Below are 21,666 nucleotides of genomic sequence, written 5' to 3'. Positions count from 1 at the left end.
GCAGGCGGCCCCCCCGCCGGTGCCGTCCTTGTGCGGCTGCGGAGCGGGCGGGGAGGGGCGGCGCAGCCCCGCAGCCGGCGCGGGAAGCCCGTCAGCGCCGGGCCAGGCGCGCAGCCTCTTCCCTTCGGCTCCGCACCGGCCGCAGGAAGGCGCAGCGGGGCGGAGACTACACGAGCAGCGGAGCCTCCCCCGGGGTGGGCAGCGCAGCTCCGCCGCCGGCCCGTGCCCCGGCGAGCGCGGCGGGAGCGGGCCATGTCGGAGGCGGAGAGCGGTGCCGCAGGTGAGGGGGCCCCGCCGCAATGCAGGAGCGCTGCCGCCGGCGGGCGCGGCGGGGCGGCCCCGGCTCACGGGGGGAAACGGTCTGGAGCCGGAGGGAGCCCCGTCCGGAGCAGGGGAGGCGGGAGGCGGCGGACAATGTCCCGGCCGTGGCCGCGCGGGCGGGGCAGGGCAGGGCCGGGCCGGCGGCCCCGCGGTGCCCGGCTCGGGGGATGCCCCGCGGGCAGGGCCGGCTGCGGCGACGGGAGGTGGCGGCTCGGTGCGGAACCCTCTCCCGCCGGGCAGCGCCGCCGCTCCTCCGCGTGCGGTCCCCGGGGAGCCGGTGCCGCATCGCGGGGGGACCCAGGTGACAAAACAATGCGGCGGCACGGCAAGGCGGGGGCGAGGCGGGGCGGGCGCCCTGCCCGGCGCCGGGCGCTGCGGCGGGCGCGGCATCCCCGCCGGACGGGCCTTTGTGGCTCCGTTCTCCCCGCGCGTCGGGGTCTCTCCCTTTCCCGGCAGCGGCCAGAGGGAGGAGGGCTCGGACTGGAGCTCAGGGGCTGCTGCTGACATAGAGGCAGCCCCTCCTGTATAGTGAGTAGCCTGATGCACTGGAAAAGAAAGACCTGGCAGCCGGGCGGGAGAGACGGCGCTGTCTGGCTGAGCGCCTGAGCATCCTGGCGCAGCCCCGGGGACCAGGCAGCTCCCAGCGAGGTGTAGTGGTGGGGAAACCCCCACCGGTACCGTTTTACCGCGTTAAGGTGACCACATGTCTCCGATTCTGCAGACTTGACCCGAGCTGAGCTGAATCTTGTTTTGCCTGAAACAAGGATGCTGTGGGTCTGATCCGTTTGGGGTTACCCTGCCCGATAGGAACAACACAGCCTTTGCAGGATGGGGTGGGCTCTCCTTGTCTGGGAACGGAGCTGGGGGAGGGAAGAGGGTTCCTAGGATACAAATGATATGGGTGAATAACCCTAAGGGAAATGCAGACTCAGCCTGATTTCATTCGATCTCTCCATGCCTTCTTCCTCACTGTAAGCTGCAAAGACTTGGAAGAAACTGCAATGCTGAGCGGACAGTGCTGGCAGAAATGTGTGGGGAAACTTAAAAGTTTAAGTTTGATTTTAGATTATAGTAGGATTTTTGTAGTAGGGGGAATTTCAAATGACATAGCTTAATTTCAGTGTAAGTGGAATTAACAAGTCGTAAAGTGTCCATTAAAAAACCCCAAACTAAATCAGAAAACACTACTTAGAAACTAGTCGAATCTTCAAGATGCTCCACTGGGTTCTTCCACCTCCCTCCATCTAAATGTTCTCTCAGTGCTTCCTAAGTGAAACCCCTGATGTCTGTTTGGTTTGAAGTAACCTGTAACAGTTTTCTAGCATGCAGCTGACAAAGGGAAGAACAGACTGACAGATTCATTTGTCTTTCAGTGACAGGGTATCACGTTTTGTTTTCTGCCAGGTCGCAAGGTTGGTGCATGCACTATAGAAATGAAGTAACTTGTGACATAGGGAGAATCTGTGCAGGAGGGATTTGGTTAGAAGACAGAAGACCAGGTAGTAAAGCAATGATTTGTGATGCCAGAAATCTTTATGTTCTTTCCATGCGCTGGAATGCAGAGGCTGTCAGGGGAAAAAAAAGGCTTGAGGGATAAAGTGTGATTTAGTGTGTGTTATATTGACAGTACTGAAGCTGCAGCCACTTTTTGCAGCACAGTACAATGCGTAAAGGAAATGTCTGTATGTAAAATAGCTGAGTGCTGTATGCAGTGCCTGCCCATCATCTTTATAGCTCCACTTAGCACAGCACTGCGGTATCTGCAGCTTGCTTAGTGAAATTGTTCATACCCAGGAGCTACTGCATGTAAAGATTCTAATTATACTGATTTTTGGCATTTTTCAAGCCTTTGGCTTGTAATTGGGTAATGCTGGTTGAGCTGGCAAGTTTTCTTTCATGACAGGCGCCCTGTAAGCTTTCAGTCTGAATGTTTAGTTCACTCCCATAGGGACAGCAGTTGGTGTTCAACAGATCTGCCCTGCTCTGTCCCTGCAAAGTCCCCCCAAAGCTTCAGTCAGCTGTAGAGAGGCCCCAAGAGGTCTGTTCTGTCCAGAGGCATTTTCAGCTGATGCATTTCTGGGTAAAGGGGCTTTATCCTGGTCCACAGGGAGCAACCAGGGTTTCTGACAAATGCAACTGGCACCAGGAGCTGGAAGAGGATGCTGCAGCCTTGGATGTCAGCTCAAGTTAGAGCAACCTCTGGGAGGCCAGGTCTGTGCAGCCAGGCCAGAATGCTGCCTCTGCTATAAAAGACCTGATCCCTTCATGAACATTTCAGGGTTTAGGGTATGTTTTGTTTTCTAGCTGTGTCACTGGTGGTCTGGGTTACATGGGACTTGACTGGTGTCTCATCTTGTGCTTTTTTTCTACCAAATGCTTCTTTATTTGGTTGAGTTGATGTGGCCTTCCATGGACACTCTTCCCGCTTTTATGGCAAGGCTATTGAAATTTTTTAGGCCCCTTCTGGACATCATATCTGCTGTTGCAATTAAGTCTGGATTTCTTTTCTTTTTTTCTTTTAAAGTGACAGATCTGGTCAAATATTTTAAAATTTCCAGTTACTTATTCTTCTAAGCTGTTCCAGGGGATTAATTCATTTTTTCTCCCCTCTACTATGATTTCACCTGTTCTTTTTATGAATTCACAAAGCAACCATCCCTTTCTTAAAAAAAAAATCTCAAGAATATACTTTTTACTTTAAAACAATAATATTAAAAGATCCCATTGTGTCAATTTTCTGTACCTGAATTAGTTCTGCCTTTTGACGATGTGTCAGATGGGATTTCACAAGTATTTGACTTCAAAGAGCATACCAGTTATGGTTTTAGAAACTTCTCCCTGTGGCTGTTTTAGTCTGTAGGTATTGTGAAGAAGCAAATTGCCTTTTTGGATTTTAAAAAAGCTGTGCTGGCTCCCAGTAAATGATAATGGAAAATATGAAAGGAATAAAAACAATGCACACAAACAATGCTACTTTCAATTAGGATGAGAACAGTCATGACCTTAATTTGGTTTGAAGCAGCATGACCTTTTTGGGGAGTTTGCATCTGCCTTTTTTTTTTTTTTTTTTTTTTCCTTAAGTGAACTAGCTGTTGATATTTTCTTTATGCAGCTTTAGTGAAATCTTTGTCCATCCATAGATGACTTCTTACATAATTACTCAGCTTTTGTGTGGTACTTGTCACATTTCTATTAAAAAGCCTGGCTGGTTGAAAAGAAGGATGGGTGAAGCTCCAGGTTGCATCAGGTTGGTGTTTCTGCAGTGGTGAGAGAGATGCCAGGAGGACTTGGAGTCTGTTTCAGGGATGAGCTCTGAAGTCCATGGGCCGTGGCTGTAAATGGTACACTTGCTTCACAGATGTTCCCCTGCAGAGTGTGCAGCTGTTTGGTGCTGTAAGGTCACAGATATTGGGAATGCTGCTGCCAAGGCTGAGCCTCAGTGATCTGAAATGCCTGTGACAGATCCTCAGGCTTCATCTTCCTCGCTGTGACAAGTGTCCTGGCTCCTGGGTCATTACATCCAATCTGCCTTTTCTCAGTGACCAGGCACATTTTTGATATTAGAAGAACATTCCTTAGCTCTCATTATTCAAAATGTGTCAGCTCTGGCCTGACAAACTTTCTGCTGTGCTGTTAAGAATCATAGTGATATGCATTTAAAATAAACAAATGCAAGTTTAAAATTTTGCTAGAACTGCTATTAGAACAGTGACTTTACAGTGTTTTAAAATTAGCGTGGCAGTGGTGATCTGTGTCAGTAATCAGTATTAAAACAGGAAATTCCTTCAAAGGCAGTCTCAGAGGGATTTGAGAAACGTTTTCATGTAAATGAAGAGGAAAATGCAGTCATTTCTAAGAAGTAAGCAAATAAATAAACAAAACTCCTCAGAATATGGTGGCCAGAAAGCCTAGAATGCCTTTGTTCTTGACCCAGGACTGCACAAGGGTGTGTCAAGGACACCAGAGGGGCTTTGGGAGCTGTGCTGGCGCTCCCCTGCCCTGGCTCACTGCTCTCCACTCCCCTGTGAGTCACTGGGTGCTCCCTGGCCCAGATCAGGAGCTCTGTTGTTACAGATTTGCAGGCTCTGAGCACATGGATCAGTTCCAAGTGCACCTAAATTTGCAAGAATGGGAGACCTGGAGAGGATTTTGCTTTTAGCTTATAACTCAACACTCGAGGCTGTGCTCTGCAGATGCAGCTTCTGAGGAATACTGGAGAGAGATTTCTAGTAATCATTACCAGTTGGAGTCCAGAAAAGAGTGGATGTGAATGTAGTTCAGTAATAGTAATTCCATGTCATCTAAAGGAGTTAATCCACATTCTCTCTCTGAAGAAAATCAGTTCCTATTGCAGGAGCCTGCCCAACCTGCACCAGTTTCCTTGGGCAAGGAAGCAGAGATAAATTATTCTCCCTTTGCTACTTCCTTCGCCCAGAGGGAATGATCAGGGAACACAACTTCAGTTTGTCCATTTCTGGATACATCCCTAGTTCACAGTGGTATTCAGGACCAGTCTCTTGGGTGGAAGCAGTTTCTCTCAAAGGGTTTCACAGCCCTGAGTACTCTATGCCCACCTGTCCCTACAAGGTTCTGTGCATTTCTATCCATGCTTTCTTTTTTTTTTTTTCCTGTTCCCTGTGAGGTTGGAAGAGTGAATATTTGGTGTCTCTTTCCTCATTACAGGGATTGTGATATTTTTCTCTCTTAAGAGATAACACCACCATTAAAATATCAGTTCCTCAGTGCATCCTTGCCCCCTCCTTTTGTCATTGTTTGGGAAATGTGACCATTTGGTCAGCTTCATCATCATTTGAGGACTCTTGATGCCTTCTCCATGATTAAAGATCAGAATACCTGTGATTAGACTGGGCTGACTGGCAACTAGTCCTATTCCCTGATGCCAAACAGATCCAACTAATTTACCATCTATTTCTCAAGTTTCCATGGATACCTGAGTAGAGCACTCGCAGTAATCGGAGCGGCAGGGCATGCCACTTACAGCAGCTTTCAGTACTGCCACTGTGGAAGTGCTGCACTCAAAAATCAACCTTTTCTAGGAGCTCCCTTGCTTACTCAGCTAGGCTCCTGGTACGATTTCAGCCACAGGAACTCCTTTGAAGGTTGTGCCAGGGGCTTGTCACCGTGACAGTGTAAATTTGCAGTTGGTTTTCTGGCTGGTCACTGTGGTCTCATTGCGTGCATTCTCATGGCACTTGAACATAACCCTGATGGGTGTTAGCATAAAAACCTCTGGAAGTGGATTTTGGTTGGTGATTGCATGATTTTGTGATCTACTCTGAAAATACTCATCAGGTAATTTCTTCTTTGCTCATAAGGTATCTTCTCTTTAAGCCTGGTAACTGTGTGTGTTTGAAACCATCAAATAAAAAGAAAGAAAATCTGGTTTTTGATACAGCAATGAAATATTGCTCAAAAGATAAATCAGTAGCCATAGTCTATGGTTTCACAGATGACTTTGCTAATGACTTTTCAAATGTGATACCTATATTTGACATTTTGTCATAGTTACTGTTCCTTTATTTTTCCGTCTTTGAACAAAATTTGGTTTAATAGCCTTGAAGAATATGAAGGGATTTATATAGAGCATCACTCATGCTGACTACTATAAGTAATGTCTATTCTAGCTTGGCTTTTCTTTTTACCCTGCCCCCTGCTTATCCTTTTTTTTTCCCCTGTGAATTGATGAGAGTGGTTGGTTTTCTCTTGTCAAGGCTCTGTAAATGTGTGAATCATGTTAAGCTTTCCAGAAGATTGTCAAAATGAAGACAAACATATTCAAATTTTTTTCCCAATTCATGTTTTAAGAAAAAGGTGTCACTACATTCATCCAGCTTGATGCATTGTGAGATGCTGTTTGAATCTAGGAATGCTTGAAAACTAAATAACCTTTTTGCCTTTTAAGTGAATAAATGCCCCCCAAAATGTGTGGTGGATGCACAATCTGAAAAGCTGAACAGTGATTCTTTGAATATCTTGATTGAGAAAGGTAGGACTGCATTCTTTTCAGGATGCAATTGCATCTTGATGTGGTTCCTAAACAGAAACTTGTAGTAAAACATGTTTATAACTGTAATATGTTGATCTTGTTTTTTAAAAAGAAAAAGCAGGGAATCAGTCCAGCTGAGCTGGGAAATGGTGTTTTTCTCAAAGAGAGTGATTAACATCACAAATGTTCTGTTTTATGAGTATAGTCCTGGGAATTAGAGCATAATCTTAGTAGTGCTATTCCTGACAGCCCTGCAGTGAACAAAGTGGAGGAGGTAGATGAGGGCAGACATGATGATGGAGGAGAAGCAGCAGGAAGCCTTTTCCAGGAAGGTGTCTTTTCACCTAAGTTTTGTACATCTTGGGGTTTGTTTTCTGTTCCTTACCTGTTCCTGGAAGCAACGAGGGAGGAGGTGAGAGATACAGGAAGACAGTGCTTGCTCAGAGGCAAATAGTGCAGGGAAGTGTGAAGGAAGCAAGTTCAAAGAAGAGCTTGTTGAAGGGAGAGAAGTTTAGTTCATACACACTGAAGCTGTCTCCTCCAGAACTGTGTTAGGGAATATTTAGGGAAATCATGGAGAATTGTCTTTTACCACTCTGAGCTGCCAAATCTGTTGTTAACCCACCCTTATCAGGATATGTAGCCTGCCTTTTGCAGCAGGTAGACCAGGATCAGAGTTGTGTCTCCTGGCAGTAGTGCATGGCTGTGGAAGAGCTGGAATGTGGGAAGAGAGGGATCACAGCAGGGCACTGCTGGTGGGTTCCCCTCACCCCAGGCTCTGGGGCATGAGCAGGTTTTGAGCACACTGGAATTCCATCAGGGCGTGGGGAAGGAAATGGGAGGGGAAAGGGAGCTGGCTGATTGCAGAAGCTGGAAAACTCTCAGGTCATTCAGGGTGGAGCTGGATTTGAGACCTTGCAGTGTAGCTGGTGAAAGGGTTTGAGCTGAAGGCAGCTTAAGGGCAGATTTAGCTGTTGGTGAGGTCACACACACCCAGTAAGTGTGATTGCTCAGCTTCAGTCCATTTTACCAAGCATTAGGGAGATCAGATCAATTGTAGGTAAAGTATTTTAGCCTATGTCCTGTCAAATAGAGAAGTGAATATAACCCATGTGGCATTTTCAGGAGGTTATTGTGAGTTCTTGCGTGTTTCTTTCATCTCAAATTAAGTTCACAGAAAATTGGTGTCATCTTCTGGTCTCCCTTTGCTGCTGAGGCTCAGGAAAATGAATGTTGTCCACAGAGTGAATGATGGGATGAAACTGGGGTTGGTTTCTGATACTCTTAATGGTAAAATCTTAAAATTACCTTAGAAAGCATTCATAGTGTAGTAAAAATGTAATTCCTCTAGTCAAAGCATAATTGTGATGGGACACAATATAGAAGCAATAAATGGAAAAGGTCAAAGTTGTAATGACAAACATGTCTTATTTTTAGAATTCTTTGCAAAGTACTGGGAGATTTTTTTTTTTTTCCTTAGGAAATCCTTGTGCTCTAATTGGTATCAGTGCAATGAATTCCAGTTCTTCGGGGGACCAGATATTATGAAAGGGTATCAGGAAACTTGGATTTGTGTCAGAGATTAGCTGTGGCTGTATTCTTGGAAGAGAAGTGTATTGCAGTCTTCAGCAAACCAGCTGGATGCCTACTGGCATTTTAAAACAAAGAACTCTAATTCCATTGATGGTCATAACAGTGGTGCCATTGGTTTCAGGAGGAACAGAAGGTTCTTACTTCTGATATGACATATGGGATCTTTTGATTATGCATAAGAATATTTTAAGATTTTTTTATTTGCTTCTCTCCATCTCTTTTTTTATTGTTCTGTAATTATTTTAAAAGGCCATCTTTGTATTTACAGTAAAATGCTCTAGGTTGTCACATTGCATTTGGAAGCTCTGACATTTTGTGCTTAATGCAAAGGAAAATCTCAGCAATAGGAAGAGCTGAATAAGGTTTTCTTCCTCAGTGCAGCAGTTGCCAGCTAACAGCAATATAGTAAGCCCTTCTTTTCTTGTTCAAATATCATTAGGAAGGTTTGCTTGGGTCAAAATTATTTTGATGCTCAAAAGGTTATAATCTTTTGAATGAAAAATAATGGGTTTATTCCATTCTTTTGTTGCCTGGTGGCTAATCTATACCCATGTTTGGTTCAGTACATCCTTATTTTCCCCTTTTTTCCCCTTCTTTCTTCCTAAATTTTAAATCCAGATAAAGTGCCTGAATGGGAAAGAAAGAATTTGGCTAAGATTTTGGTATTACCCACAGCCTGACTGAGAGCAGAGCAGTGTATATACACACAGCAGCAGTCACCTTTACCACATGCTGGATGCCTGGAAATTCCAGACAAATGGCCATGAGATACTTGCAGTGTTTAATTTGTGATGTGTTCAGAGTGTTCCTGGTGAGTTCAGTTAACATGGATTTATTGGAGCCACAAAGATCAGCTGCAAGAGTGACATTTTTAGGAGATCTAATGCATCCCAAGTTCCCCTGTGCACCTGGTTCAGCAGCCTACACATAGCTGAGTGCTGGGGAGATTGGGCATTTGGAGCAGTGGATGAGCATCACACAAATCAAAAAGAGTTATTGCAGCTTTCCTTTTGAGCCAGGGTGGTGTCCTGCAGCCACTCTCAGCTGGGAGTTTGGGAGAGCCTGGAAAAGGCTGTGCTGGGACTCACTGGTGACTTTATTGTGAAAGCACTTACTAAAATCCTGGAACTCTGATCTGACATGGGGAATGGTACTGATCCTTTGCTGATTCAGAAAATTGTGGGGGGAGATTGTGTTGGGTTTGTGCCCACTCTGTCAGGATAGAAATACAAATTTGCTTGTGATTGGGATATAACACACACTGGTGTTCAGGCATGTTCTTACAGAGGTGATATCATAGTGATGCTCCTTTGCCTGTTCTTTGGTTTGTGAACCTGCTGTAGGAGAGAGGTTCAGTCACGTGGGAGTGAGGTCTGAGAAGGTTTGGGAAGTGCAGCTTCTCTGGTGCAGCCTTTGCTTTTGTAGCCATCACTCCAAAGTAGTGCAGAATGTGCCTGAAATGGTTTTTGATAGCAGACTTGGGGCTTGAATCCTTATTTCTTCTTCTTTAAAAAGTCGTTTCTTTTCCATTCACAGAACTGGGGACACGAGGCACATTCAGAAATGTCCCCCCTTCCCTGGTGCGGCAGCATTTCTGGGCATTATGCTGCACAGCCCCACACCCTGTATCCCAGGTTCCTGATTTACTTGTCCTAGTAAATTCTGCCTGGTGACAAAGCCCACTTTAGCTTATCCATTGTTTATGGCACCTGGGTTAAACAGAATCCACTGCTCTGGTATCTGCTTCACTGGGGAAATGAACAAGGTCCATAATATGTGAAGCAGAAAATTTTACTGATGCCTTATGTAGCTGAATTATATACAGATGAAAAGTTGAACAGAAAAGAGAAGATTTTGTGTGACTGCTGAATGGTTTTTTTGGTTGAGTACCACCTTAGTGGCTTGTGACTGGGAGGTCCAGCAGTCACCTTTCCTTAGCTGCTGGCTTGAAATTGATTATCTGGGACTGTATTGGTCCATGTCTGGGTTTTTTAGTAGTTCCCTAAAGTTCACTTATCCAATCCTGAATAGGAATGTGTGGCAGGAGCTCTCAGAAATTCAGAACAGACTGATGGCCTTCTAGCTGCCATTAACTGATCTGTTCCATTAAATAATGAGCTTGGTCCTGCTCTCCAGATCTATCAGAAAATCAGATTCAGCTGAACAGGCAATCAGTGAAATATCCACAGTGCATCAGCCAAGTTTTTATAAATGTTCTGGACTTTGCTTTTAGTCTGCATTCTTTGACACTTAAAGGTTAATCCTTCGTTGCATTGTGTCAAAATCTGCAATGTTGCTGATCATTTACTGAAAAACAGAGCTAAACAGATTAGGCATTACAGGAAACCACAGAAAATAAACTCTTGCATCTGTTTAGATGAAAAGAAGGTTTAATTTAAATTAAGTCTGGTAAACCAGCAATTGGAGCTAATGTGGTAATGGACATGATTTCATTACTGATATAATATCTTCTAATCTCATTATTTTACTAATTCTGTAATGGTTTGTGAATCTGCCTGAAAATGGGAGCCTTCTCTGTTTTCCCTTCAACTTCTGATCTTAAAAATGCACAAGGTGTTCTTTGCCAATTGCTTAGGTTAGGACTTAAGTCAGAAATGTTAATGTGTTTAAACTTAGTCTATACACATTTATTGAAATTACCCAAGCCAGATTAATATTCATATCAGATGTAAATATAAGAATTTTTATTCAAGAAGTTTGTGTCATATTTAGAAAAAGATAATTTTAAATACCAGTTTGTTTCAGGACTTACTTAATTTGGATTCTAAATCAGATTCTTCTGTTTAATTTGGTGTGTAAATTGGCAAGAATTTAAGTGTTTATTTAATGCAGACTGTTCAGCTGTGTTTTTGTCATAGCATGTAGTTTGACAGAGATAAAGATCCTTAGTAAACATGGAGATAAAGCTGGAACTTGAGCTATGTAGAACATTACTTGATTATGGTTTTTATGTTGTAGAAGCCATAATAAGTCATTCTGATTCTAAGAACTGTTCCAAATACCCTGATCCTATCCAGGACAGTCTAGGCGTCAATTTTCAGTTTCATGATTGCAAATCAGGTTCCTTGCAGCCCTTTTTCTATTCTCTGGCTTGGAACAGATGCTTTTGTTTCTGTCAGACAACCAATCACAGTGCTTTAGAGATAAGGGATTTTTAAATATCCTGGAATATCCATGCATTTACTGCTCTTTAGAACACAGCTGTAAAAATTGTTACACATGCAATTTTTTTCACCATGGAAACACTAACTCAACAAAATACAAAAGCTCCCACATAGACAAATATATTTTAACACCTTGCAGTTCAGATGGGGTAGATAGTGCAATGTTACAAATCTCCTAATTTCATTTGCTTTTAACAGTCATTTCACTACCTGTTGAGAAGTTTTGGCATTAGATCCAGGATGTACTGTAGAATTCTTTTATTTAGCTGGGTATTTGCAGGAGGAGCCATGAATGCAGTGCAGGGTGGTCATGGGTTTGGAAGGGTCTTTTTTATTAATTAACTAGAATTAATTCTTGGTAGGACACCCCAAGTTATTGGTTTCACTGGATGGATGTCAGTATTGCTCTGGATATTTATTCGCTGCTCTCTGAGATACAAAAATGTGTATCCTGTCACACAGAATTTTCTGAGTTGCACACAGAGATATAAATAGCTTTTCAAGGCTGATAGCTGAAGACAGGTTGGAAAATGCATCTTAGAAAGACAGAATAGTTTGGGGGGTTGGAAAGGATATTGAAGATCATCTTGTTTCAACCCCCTGCCATGGGCAGGGACACTTTCTACTAGACCAGGGTGGTCCAAGCCCTGTCCAGCTTGGGTTTGAGCACTTGCAGGGGTGGGGCAGTCACAGCTTCTCTGGACAACCTGTGCCAGTGCATCTCCAGTGTCACAGTAAAGAATTTCATCCTGATGTCTAATAGAAATCTACCCTTTTTCATTTTAAAGCCCTTACTCTTTGTCCTGTCATTACCTGCCCTTGTAAAATGTCCTTCTCTGGCTCATTTGCAGGCCCCCTTTAGGTACTGGAAGGTGCTCTAAGGAATCCCTGGAGCCTCCTCTCCCAGCCTGTCTCCACAGCAGAGGTGCTCCAGCCCTCTGATCATCCCTGTGGCCTCCTCTGGACCTGCCCCAGCACATCTGTGAAACATGAGTGCCGAAACAGGTAACCAAAGGAATCAGTGGCAGAGTGAAACCCTGAAAACACATGGTTTGATGTCTACATTTTGTGCTTCAGATCAGCATCCTAAGTGTGGGTAAAGTGCAGGTTTCCAAAGATGTTGAGTCAGTGTTGCAATGTCCTGGTCTGCTCAGGAAGTATAGTTCAGGTCCAGCCAGGAATTACAGCAGGATGCAGGGAATATATTCTGTTAGTTATTTTATTTTATTTTTTCTCTGTTGAGATTCTGTTTTTCAATTCTAAAATAAATACCATGTTGCTGGTGCAAAAATTAAGAGGTAAAAATGGCACAAGGGAGGCTGATAACAGCATCTGTTCCAAAGATGTCTTAATGAACCGAGCAGATTCTGTGCTTGTCGCATTTGGCCTGTGACTTTTTGTGCTTCACTGCAAGAGGAGTAACTTAATATATTCCTGGAGAACTTGTGGAGAAAATGCAAATACTGTGCTTCTGCAAATGCTTCTGAAAATCAGGCTGAACATGCATGTTATAACTTCAAGAAATAAATGAAGTTTCAAGAGCAAAATTAAGATCTGGAGGAAGATTTTTTTCCCTGCAGGCAAATTCTCTCATACTTGTCCACTGCAAGGTTTTTGAATCTTCCCTGGGAAACAAGACATATTTGATTGCCATTTTTCCCTATGTAATTCTGAGGTCTTTGAGAGCCAGTGTCACCTTGGAGTGATGCTCTGAATTGTCAGTTGTGTCTAGGAACTACATGCTATGAATAAATGTGTGATGCATCCAAGTAGGGGATAAAAAAACATTGAAAAGTATTGCTTATTATTTAATTATTATTATTAATGTTCAGAGACCTATTACATCATTCTGCTTTACATCTAATTATAGCTTGTATTCTGTGGAAGAGAATTCAGTAAGCACTTAGGGTTTAAGTTTTGGAGCAGAGGGGTGTGAGCATGGACAGGGTGTGTGGTACCTTTTCTACATTTTATTTTGATAAACTACTGCATTCCTCATAAGAGTACAGATTATATAGACATCCATCTAAGCCATCAGTGCTTAATTTGTTTAAAGCCATTTCCTTTTCTATCATCAGCGATGTAAATGAAAGAATGAAAAATAAAATTAATGCATTACAGTATTTGTCACTCATTTGGTCTGTGCCTTTAAATGAAGTTTTAGTATTGTATACTGGGTAGAAATATTTCTTTGATGACTTGTTAATAATGCTTCCCTTTTTCCCAGCTGGATTCTGTCCTGCAGTAGTATTAACAGCTGCAGGATGTTCCAGTGCAGAGTGCAGTGAAGGATAAAAACAGAGACAGTATTGGGAAAGTTTCAGAATAAAGGCTCAAGATGGACGAATTGCAGCCTACCCTTCCTGCTTTCTCCAATTGCTCTCAGCTCCTCTTTTTCTTGTAAATGGATCTGGGTTTCTGGATCTCACAGCTTGTGTTTAGTTTCTGCATTCATGCATTTAAATCCTAGGCAGTGTGTGGTGCTCAAGCTGCTTGTACCAACTATGATTTTTGAATATGTTGAGGAAGACTTTTAAGATTGTACATGACAATGTAATAAAAGATTGGTAATAGTCATGAAGGTCAAACAGACATTTTAAAACCAAAACAACAGTTGTGTCTTAGTGTGTTTTAAAGGCAAAACATGTTTTAGATGGCAGCTGCGGAATTTGCTTTGTGTTTTAGCAGATCCTTTACAACTGGAAAACAGTTTAGCAGTATGCAAAGTAACTGTTGTATTCACTCATTCTGCTTGCTGACACTGATGGGTGTTTGTTTCCTTTTAGATGCAGTTTCCACATCTGCTTACTCATCACCAGCCAAAAGCTTGGGAGACCCTGGAATAACTCCACTGTCTCCATCACACATTGTGGTAAGAAATGCACTCTTAACTTTCACTGCATGCTTACATTACCTTCTGCCTGTAGAGTGGGATATAATTTCTTCAGAGAGTTGTCATTTCTTCCATACTGATCCCCTTTATGCTATCCATAGTATTAAGTGGGATTTTGGTCACACTGGAGTTGTTGACAGAGCTCTGATTCCTTTCATTGGGCTCCTGGTTTTATTCTTTTTCATTTGCTAAACTCATAGATTTGCTCCTGCATATTTTTGTATCAAACACAGGGGCTTCTTGATCCTCAGGGTTCCAAAGGTCTGTCCCTCTCTTTATCACTGATTTGTTTAGACAGCCCCTGAAAAGTCTTTTTCCTTTCAGAAAAAAAAAGAAGGATATATATGGTACTCAGCAGTAAAACCCAAGTTTGGAGAAAAGAATTTTCCCCAAAAGAGAGAGACATGTAGAAGCTCAAAACAGAATTAACTAGTTTTATTTCTTAAGGAAAATAGCCTCTTCTGTAAGCTTTTACAACCAAGAGCATTTCCCATAGGTAGTGTGTTTTAATCTCTTGTACATTGTGCTAATTTTGTTGATACTCCTACTAAACTCCTATTAAAACTACCTCCTACCCTTTTTTCAGATCACTTGTGTAATTTGTTACACAGTACATGCACAGTGTGCTTCATGCTCTTGCAAGGGATTGTGTTCATTTTTATCCTTGTGAGCCTGTGGTGGAACACTGCCTCAGCTTTCTGATTTGAGTTCAGAATTGTGCAAAAACCCATCTTCAGGATTTCCAGTGCTCTCTCCCATAGTTTTTGGCTCTTATTCCCTTCTTTCTCTAGATACTCTTGAAATTCCTCTTTTACTTCTGTCACACTGATGAACTACATCATATATCAGTTAGATTTGCTCCTTAAACTCTTTGAGGAAGACACTGTCTTAGTTGAAAATGTTTTATTGGGAGAATCCAAACAAGTCTTTTTATGATTGGAGACCAAAACTTGTTGCTGTTGTTTCTCCATTTCAAGTAGCAGGTGTATGGAGAGTTCTTGGAAAATGTAGGGATACAGCAGGAATGTGCAGGAAGTGGGAAGTGTGGAATAACAGAGATCTGTGGTGGAACACAGCCCATAGAGTGAGGCCATGTGGCAGCCGGTCTGTGAAAGGTAACATCAGTTGCTTCCAAGTGTTTCTGGGAGTACAATCCTGGTGGATTTAGGGCAACAAGGCTGGTGAAGGGTCTGGAGCATATTGCCTTTGACTCTGCTTTTCAGGGATTGTGGGATTACAGGTAAAAGGCAGGAGAAGGATTCAAATTCATCATGAGCAGCTGAGCAGCTTCCCACATTCCAGCACAGGCAGGAGTGCAGCATGTAGTGCTGGCTAAATGGGTGTTATATAAATTCTTCTTTGTAACATGGGATGTAAACCTTACTGCTCTGTTTTGGGTGGGTTTGTTTCTGTTATTTCTGAATGGTAATAGTAATTCATGTTCATACTTATGATATAGTTTACTCCTAAAACCACCAAATAAGTCCCAAATATATCACATCGATGGACAAATTCTTCAGTTTATCAGTTTAAGGAAAAAAACAACCAAACCATCCCCAAACCCCTAAGTTTTAATAATACAGGATCAGAAGTATTCCAAAAATGAGCATGAAGGAAGCTTTGAATAGAAAATGATGTATAAAAGGCTCTAGCTTATATGTTGAGTCATGCATTGAATTTCCAGTTCCATTGGAATGTGCAGCTTTCTGGTTTCAACTTTGGTCACAAGGGCAAATTTAGAGAAGTTCTCATTTTCACTGAGGAGATATGAAGGTCTTGCAGAGCAAAACTTGTGACAGGTTACAATGATTCTGATCAGTGACTCTGTGTCTTTTTTTCTTCTGCTGTTTAACAGAAGGACTCTGAGGCAGAGGATGCTGTAGAACAGTTATTTCTTGTTGTTGTGGCTATTGATTTTGGCACAACATCCAGTGGCTACGCCTACAGCTTCACCAAGGAGCCAGAATGTATTCATGTAATGAGGTAAGGGCTGCAATGCAGCATTTGGTTTGTGACTCTGAGAACATGGGTTGCCTGCAGTAGCCACAGATTATTTTCTACAGGAGCCTGAAGTGTCTGGATTTGTCTGGCATTACCACAGTGTGCAGATTTCTCATGGTTATGACTTTTTGCTGCATCTTACTGTATTCTGATTCTTGTTTTGCTGAGTTTACAAGATGACAGAGTAGAAGGAGGAATCTGAGTATTCAGAATTGTTCAGGGAGCAGAGTTAATAAGTCAGGATGCCCTTATCTCAGACACTGATTTACTAAGGCCATGGCATCCAGGAGCTGCCCATCCCCTGGAATCTCACTGTGTATAGTGGGGTGTACAACACTTGGTTACTTGCACTGGGAGTTCGTTTGGCTTTGTGGTATTAAATCTGAATCAAATCTATGATAATGATCCAATGGTGTTGGGTAATAAGCAGTCAAGAGGCATGAATGTGAAAATGAATGTTTGATGTGAAATCTGTCTGTGTTATATGTATGTAAAGGACAGACTTTAGATGTTGTGATGTAGGGAGTTTTTCTTATTTTTTATTTCTTTATTAAATCAGCACAATATAACTGTATGCAGTCACAAAAGCAAAAACTGTTATGGCAGCTACCTGAGATGTTTGCCCTACAAACCATTGCTATAGTATTTTATGGTATTTTTTTAAAGTTATAAATAAACTTAAAACATATTTAATTATTATTATTATAGTATATTTAAAATGACTATATTGTAATGAGAGCAAGAATTTTAAACCTAAAAAAGTGTATATGAAAAGCTCAGCCATAGATGTTCTTCTAAACAGTGCTGCTGTTGCAGAAGTAGGTACTGTGCTGTAATGCTGAGAACAAAAGGTCAAAAAGCCTAATTTGCTGCAGTCCGGTGTGATATACTGCATTTTTTCTAAGCAAAGGTGGTAGCTGAATGCAGCTCCCTAAATCTCAGCAGACACTATTGATTGTGCAGTCAGCCTGCATAGTTGCTTTGTGGATGGCTGCAAACCAATGCAGCTGAGGGATTTAAAATACTCTCTAAAGGAAAGTGAATTTAGAAATGGTATTCTGCCATCCAGTTCCAAAGATATCTGCCATTTGCAGGATGGACAAGTAATGTTTTCCAGGTCTTTTCTGCATTTCAGCCATCTCTTGTTGTCTGAGCAGCACAGGAAGGTGCACAAGGCTGAAGTCAAAGGACACACCCTGTCTTGCTGCCTCTGACAGTTCTCAGGGTGGGCAAGCTGGAACCCGTGTTATCAATCCTGTTCTCTTTGGCAGCAAGTAATTAGTTAAAGGTCTTAAAGAAGTTGGATGGAATGAGGGAGAACATCACTGAAGCTGTACCTGAGCAAGCCTAAATTGTGTTTAGAACAGCTCTGTGTTGGTCCTGTAAATGCTGGAGGTTTCACTGTGGGCAATCACTGCTCTTTCTGGGGAAGTCCTTGAAGTGCCTTGGACTCAAGTTTTACCTTAGGACCTGTTTTTGCTGCTGGATTCACGATATGGATTAGGTTTTCCTTCCCTGGGGGAAATCCCTTCTTCTTTCCAGGCTTCCTGCTGTCAGTCACTGGACATTGAAATCCAGGTGCTGATTCCAAATCTCAGCTGACATTTTGCTACTTGTGGGTCAAAACATGACATTTTCCTCCTCATGCAGTAATGGCAGCATGACTGTGATTTCAGAGCTATGTAGCTAGGATATGAGATTCTGAAGTTGAAAGAAATTAAATAAACTTCTTTTCTTTTTGGGGGGGGGTGTATTCATATTTCCAACAGATATTTCAAACAATGGCAAATATTTTAATACCAAGAATTATTTTAATTTTTTAAAATAGATATTTCTATCTGGAAAGGATTTTGGCAAGATGTAATTGAAATGGACTTACAAAGTAATACATGTGATATTTTTATATACATTTATATATTAGTACTCACGAAATCATGAAACCCAATCATGAATTGAACCATTCAAAAGAATGGTATATTTATTAAAGCAAGTCTGCAGTAGTTCAGAAGGTATTAAGGGCTGTATATAATGAGGCTTACATGTAGGATAACTTACAAATATTTCAGCAGAGTAAATGTAGCTTCCCGCCGGCACTCGAGAATGTTTACATTAAAATAAAGCATACCAGTGATGCATGGTCCTCTCTACTTCCCAACATTTTTTCCACCTTCCCTCCTTAGTGTTGATTCTTTCCAGATACTTAGATTTCTGACTGCCTTTTAACAAAGCTGCTTTTCTCTATAAGGGTAAGGTGGATTTATTTAGAAGGTCCTACTTTGGAAAAGGGTGAACACACAGGGCTTTAGCTCCAGGTTTGGGTGTAGTACCAGCAGTGCCATGATTCTTGTTGTGTAATTAGGAGGCAAACAAAGTCACATTTTTAACTGTGTGTTTATTTGCTGTGATGCGGAGTGCTAAAAAAAATTGTATTTTATAAGTTCTTTACAAAGTTCTTTAAGCATGTATTTATCTTTAAATGTATGAGTGGCCTCACTCATCTCAGCACGTTTGGAGTTGGGTGTGGGTTTGTAAATGTTCAGTGAATGACTTCACTTTGATTGCAAAACCTTAGTTACTGTTTTATCAGTTTTAGGTAGTACTGACAACTCTTGATAGCTGCCCCCAGCTTCTGTTACAGGTAGCTGTGGTTCAGGTTCTTTTTGCAGAGGGAATGTGTTACAGGAGTGCTGTTTGCAGCATAACTTGAGACTGGAGGAAAGGCATCTGAGCTGCCTGGCCATGAGCTCAGCACTTCAGTGAGCAGGGCAGTGCCAGAGCCACCCAGAAAATTTTCTGCTGTAGAATAAGTAATAACATCTCATTTGGATGGAATACATGAGGTATTACGCAGTTCTGAAAAACTCCTCTTGAGTTATGTGCACTTACATGAGGTTACAGATGTTTTGGCTACTGGCTAGATAGCTGAATGGGAGTATTTCATAGATGGAGGATAAATGAAGAAATGCATGTGGCTATGAAACAAATGGCAGTCTGTCTTTGAAAGGAGGTAGAATGTGGTCTCTTTTCAGTGCAACTTCAGGTTTTTCCCCCTTCCCTCTCTTCCCTGTTTGACTGTAATTATTGGGAGGCACACACCTGCCTTTTTTCTGCACACACACTGCTGGTGGCATTCAGCTGCAGTTTGATGACCCCAGTGTTTCATTTCCTTGGCTGTGGTGCTGCAGCTCTGGATCAAATTCTCATCACTCTGCACAAGTCCCTCTTTGGTCTGTCTTAGCCAGATTGAGGTGCAAGTGAAGGCATTTCTCTAACCTTTGTTTGACCTTGTCCTTCTTTCCTCACTGACTCTCTTGTTTCTATTTTCACTTCTGGTATACAGTTAGATGCTCTGTGGCTATAAACAGGTCTATGTTGTTTATATTTCTGTTCATCCTGTTGATTTATATCAGCCTAGGAGCTCATATATCTGCATTTGGAAGAAATCTACCTTGGTTCTCTTTGAAGAGTTTTTTTAAATGTGATTCTGCACTGCAAAAATATCTCCCACATCTATTTACAGCAGTTCTGGCTTGTATTGGTTTGTGCTTTTGATAGGCATTTCTTTTTTCTTTTTTCCTAATTTTTACCATTATTTTGCCTGTATTGGTACCATGAAAGCATACTGCAAATGAAAGCTTTGCAGTCCTAGTCCTACTGACTAAAATCCTCCTGTAACTGGAGTGAGGCCAGGGCTCCACCTGGCAAGAGTGTTGCAGCCAGGAATTACCATTCCCATGCTTTTGCATCTGCTTCTCTCTGGAAAAACATCACACCGGAGTATTTCTAAATCTCTGATTGCAAATGGTAGAGTCCTGCTTCCCCTTCTCTTTCCTTGCTGTCCTTTCTGTGACTGAACAGTAATGCAAGCTGGGGGCTTTAGAACGTGCTGAGCAATTACTGTGTCCAGTTTCCATCAGAAACTCATCAGGAAGCAAACATCCAATTCTCCAGGTGGCTTTGAAAATTTCATCCCGCGGCGTTGAACGTAAATTTTTCTTCATTTAAACTGCACCTTAAGCGTGCTTATTCTGGAAAGAGAAAATGTGCCTGGCCATAATGAAAAACAAAGAAGCATTGTTATTAGCCACAGCCTATTTATGGCATTTCCCACCAGTGACTCAGAATGAATCATTAATGATTCCAAGCAAAAACGATATCAGTCTGTCTCCTCTCTGCTTGCAGCGGGTGTGTGGGATTTAACAATCTGCTGGAATAGCAGTGTTTTCTGTTCATGAGCTGTGAGATCCCAGCTTCTTCACATTGGAACCATATGTTTGCTGAAACACCTACTCAAAGAGTTTGGAGTTGACCAAGTGCATTTCTAGCAGCAGGTTAGAAGAAATGACCTGGAGCAGAGCCCTTGCCAGCTGATCATGGCTCAGGGGCTGAGCAGCAGAACTGGGCAGATTTAGGGAAGTTTTTTCCAGTGGGTGAATGTGGAAATCATTCCACTCCTCATCATGCTGTTTCTGCTTGCAGGGCAGTGGAATTGTCCTCTGCACCGAAGGAAGTTCAGATGTGTAATTCTCTGCTGCTTGAGCTAAAAAGAGAGATTTTGCTCTGTTTGATCCAGTTGGATGATGTGAAGGGGTCCCAGCCCTTCAGAAGATCCCATTCCTTGTTATTTTGCCAAGTACCAACCCCTTAGATTGCAGTTTGCCATGGCAGTTTTCTGCCTTGGTCTGGAGGTCAATTAGTGTTCAATGGATTCAACTGTTTCTGAGAGTGAAATGGAAATTATTTTTTCTACATACCCTTCCTATGTCACATAAACAGCTGCCACAGAGCAAGGCAGACTTTTTATGCTTCAGAATGAGGGCTTTGGCAGGAGTATGTTCTGAAAGTATGTTTTGCTATCTTTAGAAAAAGCAATTGACGTGCAGTTTAATAATGAATGCAGTTGCCTGTGTGATCTTAACTTGGCTCCTGTTTGAGCTGTGTTATGATTATGTCTGAGAGCATAAACAGATTTTCCACTGATGCCTTTTTAAGAAAATGTTTTCTGGTAAATGTTTGTTTCTCATACAGAAAGTACTTGTATATGGTGGGGGGAGGAACAGTAATGTGAGTTTCTTCCATTCTGCCCTTTTTTTGGGGATGGAGAAGGAATGCTCACAGCTGTTTCTACAACTTTCTACTGTCTGACCTTTTTGTCCTGCCATGCCCCCGTTCAGTTCCTGCTGCTGGGTGTTCCCATATTCAGTGTTCTTATTTATTTCCTTATTTATTTCCTGATCTGTTCTGTGAAAGCAGCTTTGGTTTTACTTTGCCTTAATACTTTCATGGGTATCCCCTAAAAATACCTTCACAATCTTGATGAGATAGGATAGTTTTAATTCACCAGTGGTTGAAGAAATATTGTGGTGCCTTTAACAACCTTGGAGGTTGGGGAAGTCTGCTTCATTTTTGACAGTTTGAAACTTGTGCAGCATTTTGGGTATTTTAAACACGAAATCCATCAACTTCACATGAGTAGAAAGTGCAGTGCAGAGAGCTCAGCACCTGCAGACATGGATGCCTTCGGAGTTTCAAGTGTCTAGGAAATGAAGCACATGATCAGATGTTGGTTGAACTGGTTTGTCTTGTTTCAGGGAATGTTCTGGGACAGAAATGGCGATTAAATCTACCTTCCCCAGTGATGTTAGATGACTTAAGCAGGTCCCTAA

General features: G+C 42.3%; 1 protein-coding gene across 2 annotated transcripts in view; it reads left to right on the top strand.

Annotated features, from left to right (window-relative positions):
- Positions 1–214: 214 nt before the first annotated feature.
- The window catches only part of HSPA12A (heat shock protein family A (Hsp70) member 12A), a 53,084-nt gene continuing 31,632 nt past the window's right edge, over positions 215–21,666 (top strand). The window contains exons 1-4 of one of the 2 annotated variants that reach the window (XM_009087159.4): positions 215–280; positions 11,958–12,111; positions 13,893–13,978; positions 15,855–15,982. In XM_009087159.4, the coding sequence (XP_009085407.1) occupies positions 12,096–12,111; positions 13,893–13,978; positions 15,855–15,982 (230 nt within the window). In that variant the 5' untranslated portion in view covers positions 215–280; positions 11,958–12,095. Of the gene's footprint in view, positions 281–11,957; positions 12,112–13,892; positions 13,979–14,870; positions 15,115–15,854; positions 15,983–21,666 lie in introns of those variants that run through there. The other variant, XM_030241113.2, reaches the window with a different exon arrangement.

Source organism: Serinus canaria, chromosome 6, assembly GCF_022539315.1.
Source record: "Serinus canaria isolate serCan28SL12 chromosome 6, serCan2020, whole genome shotgun sequence".
Classification (NCBI taxonomy): Eukaryota; Metazoa; Chordata; class Aves; order Passeriformes; family Fringillidae; genus Serinus; species Serinus canaria.
Note: the sequence above shows the minus strand (reverse complement) of the source record. Positions and strands in the feature narration are given on the sequence as shown.